Genomic DNA, 14,683 nt, shown 5'->3' with positions numbered 1-14,683 from the left:
GTTTTAGGTCTGGCTGTTACATGGTTTTACGTCTGGCTGTTATGCCCAAAACACACCGCAGATCTTACAAACACAACACAGGGCCAGAGTCCCACCAAACTAGATTATCAGGCCTGATAATCTAGTGTTGTAAAGTCCCCCAGTGTGTCTGCGGTGTTGGGCTGTTCCTCAATGTGTGTGTGTGTGTGTGTGTGTGTGTGTGTGTGTGTGTGTGTGTGTGTGCGTCCGTGCGACGCGTGGTGTTTCAGATGCTGGGCTGCGGCTGCTTGCTGTCCTGCCTGCTATCCGTCACTCTGCTGCACTGTGGGGATGCCCTGAGCGTCCACCAGGGGCCGCCACAGGTCAGAACACACTCAGTCCCGCACGCACGTACCAACATGACCTCCAACTCATACTCATAGACCAATGACGTCATAATAGTGCAATACCTGCAATTCGACCATACAGTATGTCTGCTAGACTAGCGCCCCTCAGTGGCAGAGAAAAAGTACTGCAACATATCCTGCAACTCATATGACCAATGACGTCGTATCACTGCAATATGACCATATCAGCACGTCTGCTAGACTAGATCCCATCAGTGGCAGAGAAAAGGTACTACGCAACTTCCGCCCAAGCAAGTTGTAAAAACCAAGCTTTTTTCCAAACAACGTTAGGAGTGGAGTGTGGCTTAGGGTGTGGCTTAGGCTTAGGGTGTGGGTTAGGCTTAGGGTGTGGGTTAGAGTTAGGGTGTGGGTTAGAGTTAGGGGTATGGACAGCAGGGAACTGGTAGCCGTCAGGCGGCTGTCGAACCAGCAGCCCCAGGTTCAAATCCCGCACGACTCGAGGTTATATTTTCATCAAACTCTGAGACTGGGCTTTTATTCACATGACCGCTAGTGTCAAAGACATGTATGTTAGGGTTAATACTCCTGTCAGTGCCCCTGAGCAAGGCACTGGCTAAAAGAAGTGGAGTTGATCCCCGGGCGCTGCACTGCGGCTGCCCACTGCTCTATAGTTCTAGGAAGGAAGGCTCCTACTAGAGGATGAGCAGAGTATGAATGTCCTCAGTGGGACAATAAAGCATGGCTTAACAGCGGAGTCAGTGTCAGACAGTGAAAAGCAGATCAGATGGTGTCATAGAAAAACATCCCAAAGGCCAAAGCAAACAGCAGCACTGTCCCTCCCTCCCACCAGAGGGGGCTCTGGGCTGCGTCTGGACCAGACAGATGCACGTCACTGCGCTGATATCACATCATATCAGATGATGTAACATCAGAGACAAGCCAACACAAAGAGCTCTGTTCTCAGCTGGAGGAGGAAAGCCATGTTTGCTGTCATGTCTGCCATCTGTCAGCAGCAGGTGAGAGACATGGTCCTGTAATGGATGCCAAACTACATCAACAAGACGCGTTGACAGTGTAACCAGACAACTAGCCAAACTACATCAACATGACATGTTGACAGTGTAACCAGACAACTAGCCAAACTACATCAACATGACATGTTGACAGTGTAACCAGACAACTAGCCAAACTACATCAACATGATGCGTTGACAGAACCAGACAACTAGCCAAACTACATCAACAAGACGCGTTGACAGTGTAACCAGACAACTAGCCAAACTACATCAACAAGACGCGTTGACAGTGTAACCAGACAACTAGCCAAACTACATCAACATGACGCGTTGACAGTGTAACCAGACAACTAGCCAAATTACATCAACAAGACACATTGACAGTGTAACCAGACAACTAGCCAAACTACATCAATATGACGCATTGACAGTATAACCAGACAACTAGCCAAACTACATCAACAAGACACATTGACAGTGTAACCAGACAACTAGCCAAACTACATCAACAAGACGCGTTGACAGTATAACCAGACAACTAGCCAAACTACATCAACAAGACACATTGACAGTGTAACCAGACAACTAGCCAAACTACATCAACAAGACACATTGACAGTGTAACCAGACAACTAGCCAAACTACATCAACAAGACGCGTTGACAGTATAACCAGACAACTAGCCAAACTACATCAACAAGACACATTGACAGTGTAACCAGACAACTAGCCAAACTACATCAACAAGACGCGTTGACAGTGTAACCAGACAACTAGCCAAACTACATCAATATGACGCATTGACAGTGTAACCAGACAACTAGCCAAACTACATCAACAAGACACATTGACAGTGTAACCAGACAACTAGCCAAACTACATCAACAAGACATGTTGACAGTATAACCAGACAACTAGCCAAACTACATCAACAAGACACATTGACAGTATAACCAGACAACTAGCCAAACTACATCAACAAGACACATTGACAGTGTAACCAGACAACTAGCCAAAGTACATCAATATGACGCATTGACAGTATAACCAGACAACTAGCCAAACTACATCAACAAGACACATTGACAGTGTAACCAGACAACTAGCCAAACTACATCAACAAGACACATTGACAGTATAACCAGACAACTAGCCAAACTACATCAACAAGACACATTGACAGTGTAACCAGACAACTAGCCAAACTACATCAACAAGACGCGTTGACAGTGTAACCAGACAACTAGCCAAACTACATCAACAAGACGCGTTGACAGTGTAACCAGACAACTAGCCAAACTACATCAATATGACGCATTGACAGTATAACCAGACAACTAGCCAAACTACATCAACAAGACACATTGACAGTGTAACCAGACAACTAGCCAAACTACATCAACAAGACGCGTTGACAGTGTAACCAGACAACTAGCCAAACTACATCAATATGACGCATTGACAGTGTAACCAGACAACTAGCCAAACTACATCAACAAGACGCGTTGACAGTATAACCAGACAACTAGCCAAACTACATCAACAAGACACATTGACAGTATAACCAGACAACTAGCCAAACTACATCAACAAGACGCGTTGACAGTGTAACCAGACAACTAGCCAAACTACATCAATATGACGCATTGACAGTGTAACCAGACAACTAGCCAAACTACATCAATATGACGCATTGACAGTGTAACCAGACAACTAGCCAAACTACATCAACAAGACACATTGACAGTATAACCAGACAACTAGCCAAACTACATCAACAAGACGCGTTGACAGTGTAACCAGCCAACTAGCCAAACTACATCAACAAGACGCGTTGACAGAACCAGACAACTAGCCAAACTACATCAACATGACGCATTGACAGTGTAACCAGACAACTAGCCAAACTACATCAACAAGACGCGTTGACAGAACCAGACAACTAGCCAAACTACATCAATATGACGCATTGACGGTGTAACCAGACAACTAGCCAAACTACATCAATATGACGCATTGACAGTGTAACCAGACAACTAGCCAAACTACATCAACAAGACACATTGACAGTATAACCAGACAACTAGCCAAACTACATCAACAAGACGCGTTGACAGTGTAAACAGCCAACTAGCCAAACTACATCAACAAGACGCGTTGACAGAACCAGACAACTAGCCAAACTACATCAACATGACGCGTTGACAGAACCAGACAACTAGCCAAACTACATCAACAAGACGCGTTGACAGTGTAACCAGACAACTAGCCAAACTACATCAACAAGACGCGTTGACAGTGTAACCAGCCAACTAGCCAAACTACATCAACAAGACGCGTTGACAGAACCAGACAACTAGCCAAACTACATCAACAAGACGCGTTGACAGTGTAACCAGACAACTAGCCAAACTACATCAACAAGACGCGTTGACAGAACCAGACAACTAGCCAAACTACATCAACAAGACGCGTTGACAGAACCAGACAACTAGCCAAACTACATCAACATGACGCATTGACAGAACCAGACAACTAGCCAAACTACATCAACATGACGCATTGACAGAACCAGACAACTAGCCAAACTACATCAACAAGACGCGTTGACAGAACCAGACAACTAGCCAAACTACATCAACATGACGCATTGACAGTGTAACCAGCCAACTAGCCAAACTACATCAACAAGACGCGTTGACAGAACCAGACAACTAGCCAAACTACATCAACAAGACGCGTTGACAGTATAACCAGACAACTAGCCAAACTACATCAATATGACGCATTGACAGTGTAACCAGACAACTAGCCAAACTACATCAATATGACGCATTGACAGTATAACCAGACAACTAGCCAAACTACATCAATATGACGCATTGACAGTGTAACCAGACAACTAGCCAAACTACATCAACAAGACGCGTTGACAGTGTAACCAGACAACTAGCCAAAGTACATCAACATGACGCGTTGACAGTGTAACCAGACAACTAGCCAAAGTACATCAACATGACGCATTGACAGAACCAGACAACTAGCCAAACTACATCAATATGACGCATTGACAGAACCAGACAACTAGCCAAACTACATCAATATGACGCATTGACAGAACCAGACAACTAGCCAAACTACATCAACATGATGCATTGACAGAACCAGACAACTAGCCAAAGTTAAGTTATACTTTATACTTTATTTATCCCCTTGGGGAAATTAACCCTCTGCATTTGACCCATCCTCTAGGAACCTTCCTAGAACTAGGAGCAGTGGGCAGCCACTGTGCAGCCCCCGGGATCAACTCCAGTTCTTTTTGCCAGTACCTTTGGCCAGGGGCACTGACAGGAGTATTAACCCTAACATACATGTTTTTCTTGATGGTGGGAGGAAACCGGAGCACCCGGAGAAAACCCACACGGACACGGGGAGAACATGCAAACTCCACACAGAGTGTGAAACTACATCAATATGACGCATTGACAGAACCAGACAACTAGCCAAACTACATCAATATGACGCATTGACAGAACCAGACAACTAGCCAAACTACATCAACATGACACGTTGACAGAACCAGACAACTAGCCAAACTACATCAACATGACATGTTGACAGAACCAGACAACTAGCCAAACTACATCAATACGACGCATTGACAGAACCAGACAACTAGCCAAACTACATCAACATGACATGTTGACAGAACCAGACAACTAGCCAAACTACATCAACATGACGCATTGACAGAACCAGACAACTAGCCAAACTACATCAACATGACACGTTGACAGAACCAGACAACTAGCCAAACTACATCAACATGACATGTTGACAGAACCAGACAACTAGCCAAACTACATCAATACGACGCATTGACAGAACCAGACAACTAGCCAAACTACATCAACATGACACGTTGACAGAACCAGACAACTAGCCAAACTACATCAACATGACGCATTGACAGAACCAGACAACTAGCCAAACTACATCAACATGACGCATTGACAGAACCAGACAACTAGCCAAACTACATCAATATGACGCATTGACAGAACCAGACAACTAGCCAAACTACATCAATATGATGCGTTGACAGAACCAGACAACTAGCCAAACTACATCAATATGATGCGTTGACAGAACCAGACAACTAGCCAAACTACATCAATATGACGCATTGACAGAACCAGACAACTAGCCAAACTACATCAACATGATGCATTGACAGAACCAGACAACTAGCCAAACTACATCAACATGATGCATTGACAGAACCAGACAACTAGCCAAACTACATCAACATGACATGTTGACAGAACCAGACAACTAGCCAAACTACATCAACATGACGCATTGACAGAACCAGACAACTAGCCAAACTACATCAACATGACGCATTGACAGAACCAGACAACTAGCCAAACTACATCAATATGATGCGTTGACAGAACCAGACAACTAGCCAAACTACATCAATATGACGCATTGACAGAACCAGACAACTAGCCAAACTACATCAACATGATGCATTGACAGAACCAGACAACTAGCCAAACTACATCAACATGATGCATTGACAGAACCAGACAACTAGCCAAACTACATCAACATGACATGTTGACAGTGTAACCAGACAACTAGCCAAACTACATCAACATGACATGTTGACAGTGTAACCAGACAACTAGCCAAACTACATCAACATGATGCGTTGACAGAACCAGACAACTAGCCAAACTACATCAACAAGACGCGTTGACAGTGTAACCAGACAACTAGCCAAACTACATCAACAAGACGCGTTGACAGTGTAACCAGACAACTAACCAAACTACATCAACATGACGCATTGACAGAACCAGACAACTAGCCAAACTACATCAACAAGACGTGTTGACAGTGTAACCAGACAACTAGCCAAACTACATCAACAAGACGCGTTGACAGTGTAACCAGACAACTAGCCAAACTACATCAATATGACGCATTGACAGTATAACCAGACAACTAGCCAAACTACATCAATATGACGCATTGACAGTGTAACCAGACAACTAGCCAAACTACATCAACAAGACGCGTTGACAGTATAACCAGACAACTAGCCAAACTACATCAACAAGACACATTGACAGTATAACCAGACAACTAGCCAAACTACATCAACAAGACACATTGACAGTGTAACCAGACAACTAGCCAAACTACATCAACAAGACGCGTTGACAGTGTAACCAGACAACTAGCCAAACTACATCAATATGACGCATTGACAGTGTAACCAGACAACTAGCCAAACTACATCAACAAGACACATTGACAGTGTAACCAGACAACTAGCCAAACTACATCAACAAGACATGTTGACAGTATAACCAGACAACTAGCCAAACTACATCAACAAGACACATTGACAGTGTAACCAGACAACTAGCCAAACTACATCAACAAGACGCGTTGACAGTGTAACCAGACAACTAGCCAAACTACATCAACAAGACGCGTTGACAGTGTAACCAGACAACTAGCCAAACTACATCAATATGACGCATTGACAGTATAACCAGACAACTAGCCAAACTACATCAACAAGACACATTGACAGTGTAACCAGACAACTAGCCAAACTACATCAACAAGACACATTGACAGTATAACCAGACAACTAGCCAAACTACATCAACAAGACACATTGACAGTGTAACCAGACAACTAGCCAAACTACATCAACAAGACGCGTTGACAGTGTAACCAGACAACTAGCCAAACTACATCAACAAGACGCGTTGACAGTGTAACCAGACAACTAGCCAAACTACATCAATATGACGCATTGACAGTATAACCAGACAACTAGCCAAACTACATCAACAAGACACATTGACAGTGTAACCAGACAACTAGCCAAACTACATCAACAAGACGCGTTGACAGTGTAACCAGACAACTAGCCAAACTACATCAATATGACGCATTGACAGTGTAACCAGACAACTAGCCAAACTACATCAACAAGACGCGTTGACAGTATAACCAGACAACTAGCCAAACTACATCAACAAGACACATTGACAGTATAACCAGACAACTAGCCAAACTACATCAACAAGACGCGTTGACAGTGTAACCAGACAACTAGCCAAACTACATCAATATGACGCATTGACAGTGTAACCAGACAACTAGCCAAACTACATCAATATGACGCATTGACAGTGTAACCAGACAACTAGCCAAACTACATCAACAAGACGCGTTGACAGTATAACCAGACAACTAGCCAAACTACATCAACAAGACACATTGACAGTATAACCAGACAACTAGCCAAACTACATCAACAAGACGCGTTGACAGTGTAACCAGACAACTAGCCAAACTACATCAACAAGACGCGTTGACAGAACCAGACAACTAGCCAAACTACATCAACATGACGCATTGACAGTATAACCAGACAACTAGCCAAACTACATCAATATGACGCATTGACAGTTTAACCAGACAACTAGCCAAACTACATCAACAAGACGCGTTGACAGTATAACCAGACAACTAGCCAAACTACATCAATATGACGCATTGACAGTATAACCAGACAACTAGCCAAACTACATCAATATGACGCATTGACAGTGTAACCAGACAACTAGCCAAACTACATCAACAAGACGCGTTGACAGTGTAACCAGACAACTAGCCAAACTACATCAACAAGACATGTTGACAGTATAACCAGACAACTAGCCAAACTACATCAACAAGACGCGTTGACAGTATAACCAGACAACTAGCCAAACTACATCAATATGATGCATTGACAGTATAACCAGACAACTAGCCAAACTACATCAACAAGACGCGTTGACAGTATAACCAGACAACTAGCCAAACTACATCAATATGACGCATTGACAGTATAACCAGACAACTAGCCAAACTACATCAACAAGACGCGTTGACAGTATAACCAGACAACTAGCCAAACTACATCAATATGACGCATTGACAGTATAACCAGACAACTAGCCAAACTACATCAATATGACGCATTGACAGTGTAACCAGACAACTAGCCAAACTACATCAACAAGACGCGTTGACAGTGTAACCAGACAACTAGCCAAACTAGATCAACAAGACGCGTTGACAGTGTAACCAGACAACTAGCCAAACTACATCAACAAGACGCATTGACAGAACCAGACAACTAGCCAAACTACATCAACAAGACGCATTGACAGAACCAGACAACTAGCCAAAGTACATCAACATGATGCGTTGACAGAACCAGACAACTAGCCAAACTACATCAATATGACGCATTGACAGAACCAGACAACAAGCCAAACTACATCAATATGACGCATTGACAGAACCAGACAACTAGCCAACCTACATCAATATGATGCATTGACAGAACCAGACAACTAGCCAAACTACATCAACATGATGATTGATTGATTGATTGATTGATTCTTTATTGCAGACTCAGGGGAATCCATATCACAGTACAGAACAACAACACAATAGATAAAAAGAATAATAATATAGAAAGAAATATACAATAAAAAGAGTTCCACCATATTCAGTTTCGAACATACAGACAAGTTCGCCAATGGTTCCACAGTCTGGAGGAGAACCTGACAGAACTACGTATCGTGTTAGTGATGACATTAATGATGTCATTTACTGACTCAGATACCCTACACATGAATTTATACATGAGATTGCGTAGCACAGCAGAGCAGGTGGGAACCCCAACACTGACAAACATTTGGCTTGCACTGGAGCTTCTTGGAGCTCTCAGAAGCAGCCTCATACAGTCATTGTATGCCACTGTCAATCGTCTGATACTGGCCTGCTTGTAGCGGCACCACAGGTGGGCGGTGTACAGGGGTGTACAGAAGGATTTAAAAAGTGAGATCTTCACCGGTACTGAGCACATGCTAAATTTTCTACACAGTATGTTTCCTTGTGCATACAGCATCCGACGCTGTCTAAATATATCCTTGTCATCAGAGAGGTCATTCGAGATGATGTGGCCCAAATATTTAATCTCACTGCAGGCACTAAGGATAGAGCCAGAGAGATAAAAGTCAGGAAAGGTTAAATGTCTGTCTTCCCTGCTACGGACAATCATGATCTTGCTCTTTTTTGCATTATATTTAATGTCAAAGTCAGCACCGTACTGTGAGCATGCACTCAGCAGCTGTTGAAGGCCAGCGCTATATGGACTAAAGATGACCAAATCATCTGCGTACATAAGGTGATTAATTAGCAGGTTTCCAACCCTACACCCTGTACCACAAGCATTTAATTCCGTAGATAAATCATCCATATAGACGTTAAAAAGAAAAGGGGATAAAATCCCGCCCTGCCTGACGCCATTGTTTACCCCAAAGGGAGCAGAGGTTGACCCCCCCCATTTTACTCTCATCGTCTGGTGAGCATACCAGAAGACTAGGATTCTGACTAGGAAATTAGGGACCCCTCTTTGCGATAATTTATAAAAAAGTTTCTCATGATTAATGCGATCAAAAGCTCTTGATGCATCAATAAAACACATAAACATAGTAGAATTGTGTCCATTATATTTATCTAAAATTTCTTTAAGAGCAAAAATACACATGTCTGTGCCATGCTTACGTTTAAAGCCAAATTGGTTATCTGTAGACACAATGTATTTCTCAAGTCTACTAAGAATAACTGTTTCCAAAACTTTGGACAAGACGCTGGCCAAGGCTATGGGCCTATAGTTATCTGAGCTGCTCAGCTTGCCTACTTTGTCTTTGATGACTGGCACTAACACCACAGAGAGCATAGATTTAGGTAAAATCCCGTGAACAAAGAAGCCTGTAAAGCACATTGCAATTATAGGACACAGTTTCTCACTGGCACATTTAAGATGTTCAGCAGTTAAATTGTCAGGGCCACAGGCCTTGTTATCACCCAGCTTCAGAACAGCTTCATAAATCTCCCCAGGAGTGACAATGACATCATCATTCAACTCTGCATTATCCACTACAAACTGATTACTTATCACACAGTTGAACAGTTCTGAATATTGTTTCTGCCATAACTGTGAAATTGCATCAGAGCCACTTACCCCATCTATATTAGATGGGAGACATGTTTTACAATTATTTATATTTCTTATTTCCTGCATGCATTGACAGAACCAGACAACTAGCCAAAGTTAAGTTATACTTTATACTTTATTTATCCCCTTGGGGAAATTCACCCTCTGCATTTGACCCATCCTCTACTAGGAACCTTCCTAGAACTAGGAGCAGTGGGCAGCCACTGTGCAGCCCCCGGGATCAACTCCAGTTCTTTTTGCCAGTACCTTTGGCCAGGGGCACTGACAGGAGTATTAACCCTAACATACATGTTTTTCTTGATGGTGGGAGGAAACCGGAGCACCCGGAGAAAACCCACACGGACACGGGGAGAACATGCAAACTCCACACAGAGTGTGAAACTACATCAATATGACGCATTGACAGAACCAGACAACTAGCCAAACTACATCAATATGACGCATTGACAGAACCAGACAACTAGCCAAACTACATCAACAAGACACGTTGACAGAACCAGACAACTAGCCAAACTACATCAACATGACATGTTGACAGAACCAGACAACTAGCCAAACTACATCAACATGACACGTTGACAGAACCAGACAACTAGCCAAACTACATCAACATGACATGTTGACAGAACCAGACAACTAGCCAAACTACATCAATACGACGCATTGACAGAACCAGACAACTAGCCAAACTACATCAACATGACATGTTGACAGAACCAGACAACTAGCCAAACTACATCAACATGACACGTTGACAGAACCAGACAACTAGCCAAACTACATCAACATGACGCATTGACAGAACCAGACAACTAGCCAAACTACATCAACATGACACGTTGACAGAACCAGACAACTAGCCAAACTACATCAACATGACATGTTGACAGAACCAGACAACTAGCCAAACTACATCAATACGACGCATTGACAGAACCAGACAACTAGCCAAACTACATCAACATGACACGTTGACAGAACCAGACAACTAGCCAAACTACATCAACATGACGCATTGACAGAACCAGACAACTAGCCAAACTACATCAACATGACGCATTGACAGAACCAGACAACTAGCCAAACTACATCAATATGACGCATTGACAGAACCAGACAACTAGCCAAACTACATCAATATGATGCGTTGACAGAACCAGACAACTAGCCAAACTACATCAATATGATGCGTTGACAGAACCAGACAACTAGCCAAACTACATCAATATGACGCGTTGACAGAACCAGACAACTAGCCAAACTACATCAACATGATGCATTGACAGAACCAGACAACTAGCCAAACTACATCAACATGATGCATTGACAGAACCAGACAACTAGCCAAACTACATCAACATGACATGTTGACAGAACCAGACAACTAGCCAAACTACATCAACATGACGCATTGACAGAACCAGACAACTAGCCAAACTACATCAACATGACGCATTGACAGAACCAGACAACTAGCCAAACTACATCAATATGATGCGTTGACAGAACCAGACAACTAGCCAAACTACATCAATATGACGCATTGACAGAACCAGACAACTAGCCAAACTACATCAACATGATGCATTGACAGAACCAGACAACTAGCCAAACTACATCAACATGATGCATTGACAGAACCAGACAACTAGCCAAACTACATCAACATGACATGTTGACAGAACCAGACAACTAGCCAAACTACATCAACATGACGCATTGACAGAACCAGACAACTAGCCAAACTACATCAACATGACATGTTGACAGAACCAGACAACTAGCCAAACTACATCAACATGACATGTTGACAGAACCAGACAACTAGCCAAACTACATCAACATGACGCATTGACAGAACCAGACAACTAGCCAAACTACATCAACATGACATGTTGACAGAACCAGACAACTAGCCAAACTACATCAACATGACGTGTTGACAGAACCAGACAACTAGCCAAACTACAGTTGACCCACATTTTTCCGTAGTCATTAAGTTGCGACCAAAATTTCAGATGTTTTTCTAGGCCTGTGCTTTTTGAACAAGTTTAAACTGTTGATGCTCATCAAGTTTCAAGAACAGAATTACAGATAGCTTCTATAAAAACTGGTGATGGTCTTTTCTGAGTGGTGAAGCTGTGATTATCCTAAGTCACAATAGGTATACAGTGAAGTCAAGTTTTGAAAAATTGTCTCACTACAATAAAATGGCTACTATGGCGACTAACATCATCACACATGAATACATTTGGGGTCATTGAATCCACAAGAGTCTCAGCTTTCCAGTCACACCCAGGGCTCAGTGTGGGCAGAGTCAGGGCTCAGTGTGGGCAGAGTCAGGGCTCAGTGTGGGCAGAGTCAGGGCTCTGTGTGGGCAGAGTCAGACCTCTGTGTGGGCAGAGTCAGGGCTCTGTGTGGGCAGAGTCAGGGCTCAGTGTGGGCAGAGTCAGGGCTCAGTGTGGGCAGAGTCAGACCTCTGTGTGGGCAGAGTCAGGCCTCTGTGTGGGCAGAGTCAGGGCTCAGTGTGGGCAGAGTCAGGGCTCAGTGTGGGCAGAGTCAGGGCTCTGTGTGGGCAGAATGGAGGTCTGGAGGAGCGGAGAGATTCTCTGAAAAGAGGAGTGAGCCGATGTGGGGAGATACAGATACGAGGGCTATGGTTATTTTTGCATTTAGGACTCGGGCAAGATGTCATTTGAACTCAGAGGAAGGTGAACAGCCGTTCCTCCTCAGGGTGAAGCTGAGGGTCCCTCCATGTCCTTGCGTTTCAGTACGTAGACCTATCCGACCCTGTCCTTGTGTTTCAGTTTGTAGACCGGGTCATGTCGGGGTCCCAGCACAGGCTTCAGTCCCGTTCTGGGATGCAGAAGGCGGGGGAGGAGCTAACTGCTAAGCTCCTCCTCCTGGACCACGTGGTGCGGATGGAGAACGAGGTCATCGAGCCCAAGAGGAAGAGGAGTTTCTCCAACAGCAACAACACGCCGCTGGACCGCCTGTCCATCACCGCCATGGACACCAAACAGGCGTCTAACAAACAGAAGTAGGACCACCCAAAATATAATTTAGTCTGTTCCTGTCTGTCCCTCCGTCTGTTCCTGTCTGTCTGTTCCTAACTGTCTGTCCCTCCATCTGTTCTTGTCTGTCCCTCTGTCTGTCTGTCCCTCCATCTGTTCCTGTCTGTCTGTCGTCTGTCTGTAGGAAGGTGGTGGAGTCGCCACGGCGACGGGCCAGTCCACCTATTGACAGGATCGGAGTCAGTCGTCTACCCAGCAGCCGAGGATAGGCCACACCCCCTCCCCATGCCAGGCCCTCCCCCTCACAACCCCCTCCTCTGGACAGGTACAGTACTGCTGCATGCTGCGTTCAGGAACAGGAAATCAGAAATTTGACGCTTTCTACGGAGCCCCCAAAGGTCATGGCAATATAACAGACATGTCAGTTATTCACCTGTCTAGGCATCCCCTTATGGCTTTAAGTTTATGCTTAAGCACCATACTATCACTGCTCTACTGTGATGTGGGCTGGCATGATTTGAATGTGAGTTACAGGGATGTCTAGGTAGTAGACTGTAGAGCAGGGATGTCAGAGATATGGCCCGCGGGGCAGGTTTCATCCGGCCCGCGAGATGTTTTGGAATATTATTATTATTATTTTTTTTTTTTTTTCTATTATTATTATTAAATTCGCACCCCATTATCATGAACTACGTGTGGCTAATAAGCAAGCTAAGAGTTCATTCATAAGTTAATTAACCTGCACTACAAGGAAGTATGTCAGTAGGTCATCAGGTGTAAACAAAGCCGCCACGCTGGAATTGAATCGCGCATTCGGCTACCTACCAAAAAACAAAGGAATCAACAAGATGCTGTCGAAAAAGAGAAAGGTTGACACGGAATGCAGGCAGTTTCAAGAGAAATGGAAAGAGCAGTATTTCTTTTGTGAAGTAAATGGGTAAATGAGTCGAATTGATTTGAGTAAAAAAAAAAATCCGGCCGCCATGAGGTCTCAGTTGAACAAATCCGGCCCTGTACCTAATATGAGTCTGACACCCCTGCTGTAGAGGTACAAACCAGTTGCGGTACCATTTGGTCACCCCTAGACTCGAGCCTAGACCTAACCTACTGAACTTGTAACAATATATATATATCGACGTGACCCTTGGGGGGCTCTGTACTTTGCAGCCTCAACACAGCCATCTGTTGGAAAACACCAACAGACAACTTTTAAGTT

The 14,683-nt window shown here is 43.9% G+C and overlaps 1 protein-coding gene across 1 annotated transcript; it reads left to right on the top strand.

The window, feature by feature from the left end:
- Window positions 1-248: 248 nt before the first annotated feature.
- Window positions 249-13,759, top strand: ostn (osteocrin; the record flags this gene model as incomplete). Its single annotated transcript, XM_083636549.1, has 3 exons — window positions 249-341; window positions 13,261-13,493; window positions 13,652-13,759. 3 exons carry the CDS (start codon window positions 249-251, stop codon window positions 13,734-13,736), a joined length of 411 nt encoding a protein of 136 aa, XP_083492675.1. The 3' UTR covers window positions 13,737-13,759.
- Window positions 13,760-14,683: the final 924 nt, after the last annotated feature.

The sequence above is a fragment of the Poromitra crassiceps genome (genome assembly GCF_964638095.1).
Source record: "Poromitra crassiceps genome assembly, chromosome: 5".
Taxonomy (NCBI): Eukaryota; Metazoa; Chordata; class Actinopteri; order Beryciformes; family Melamphaidae; genus Poromitra; species Poromitra crassiceps.
This window is presented reverse-complemented; position numbering and strand designations above follow the sequence as displayed.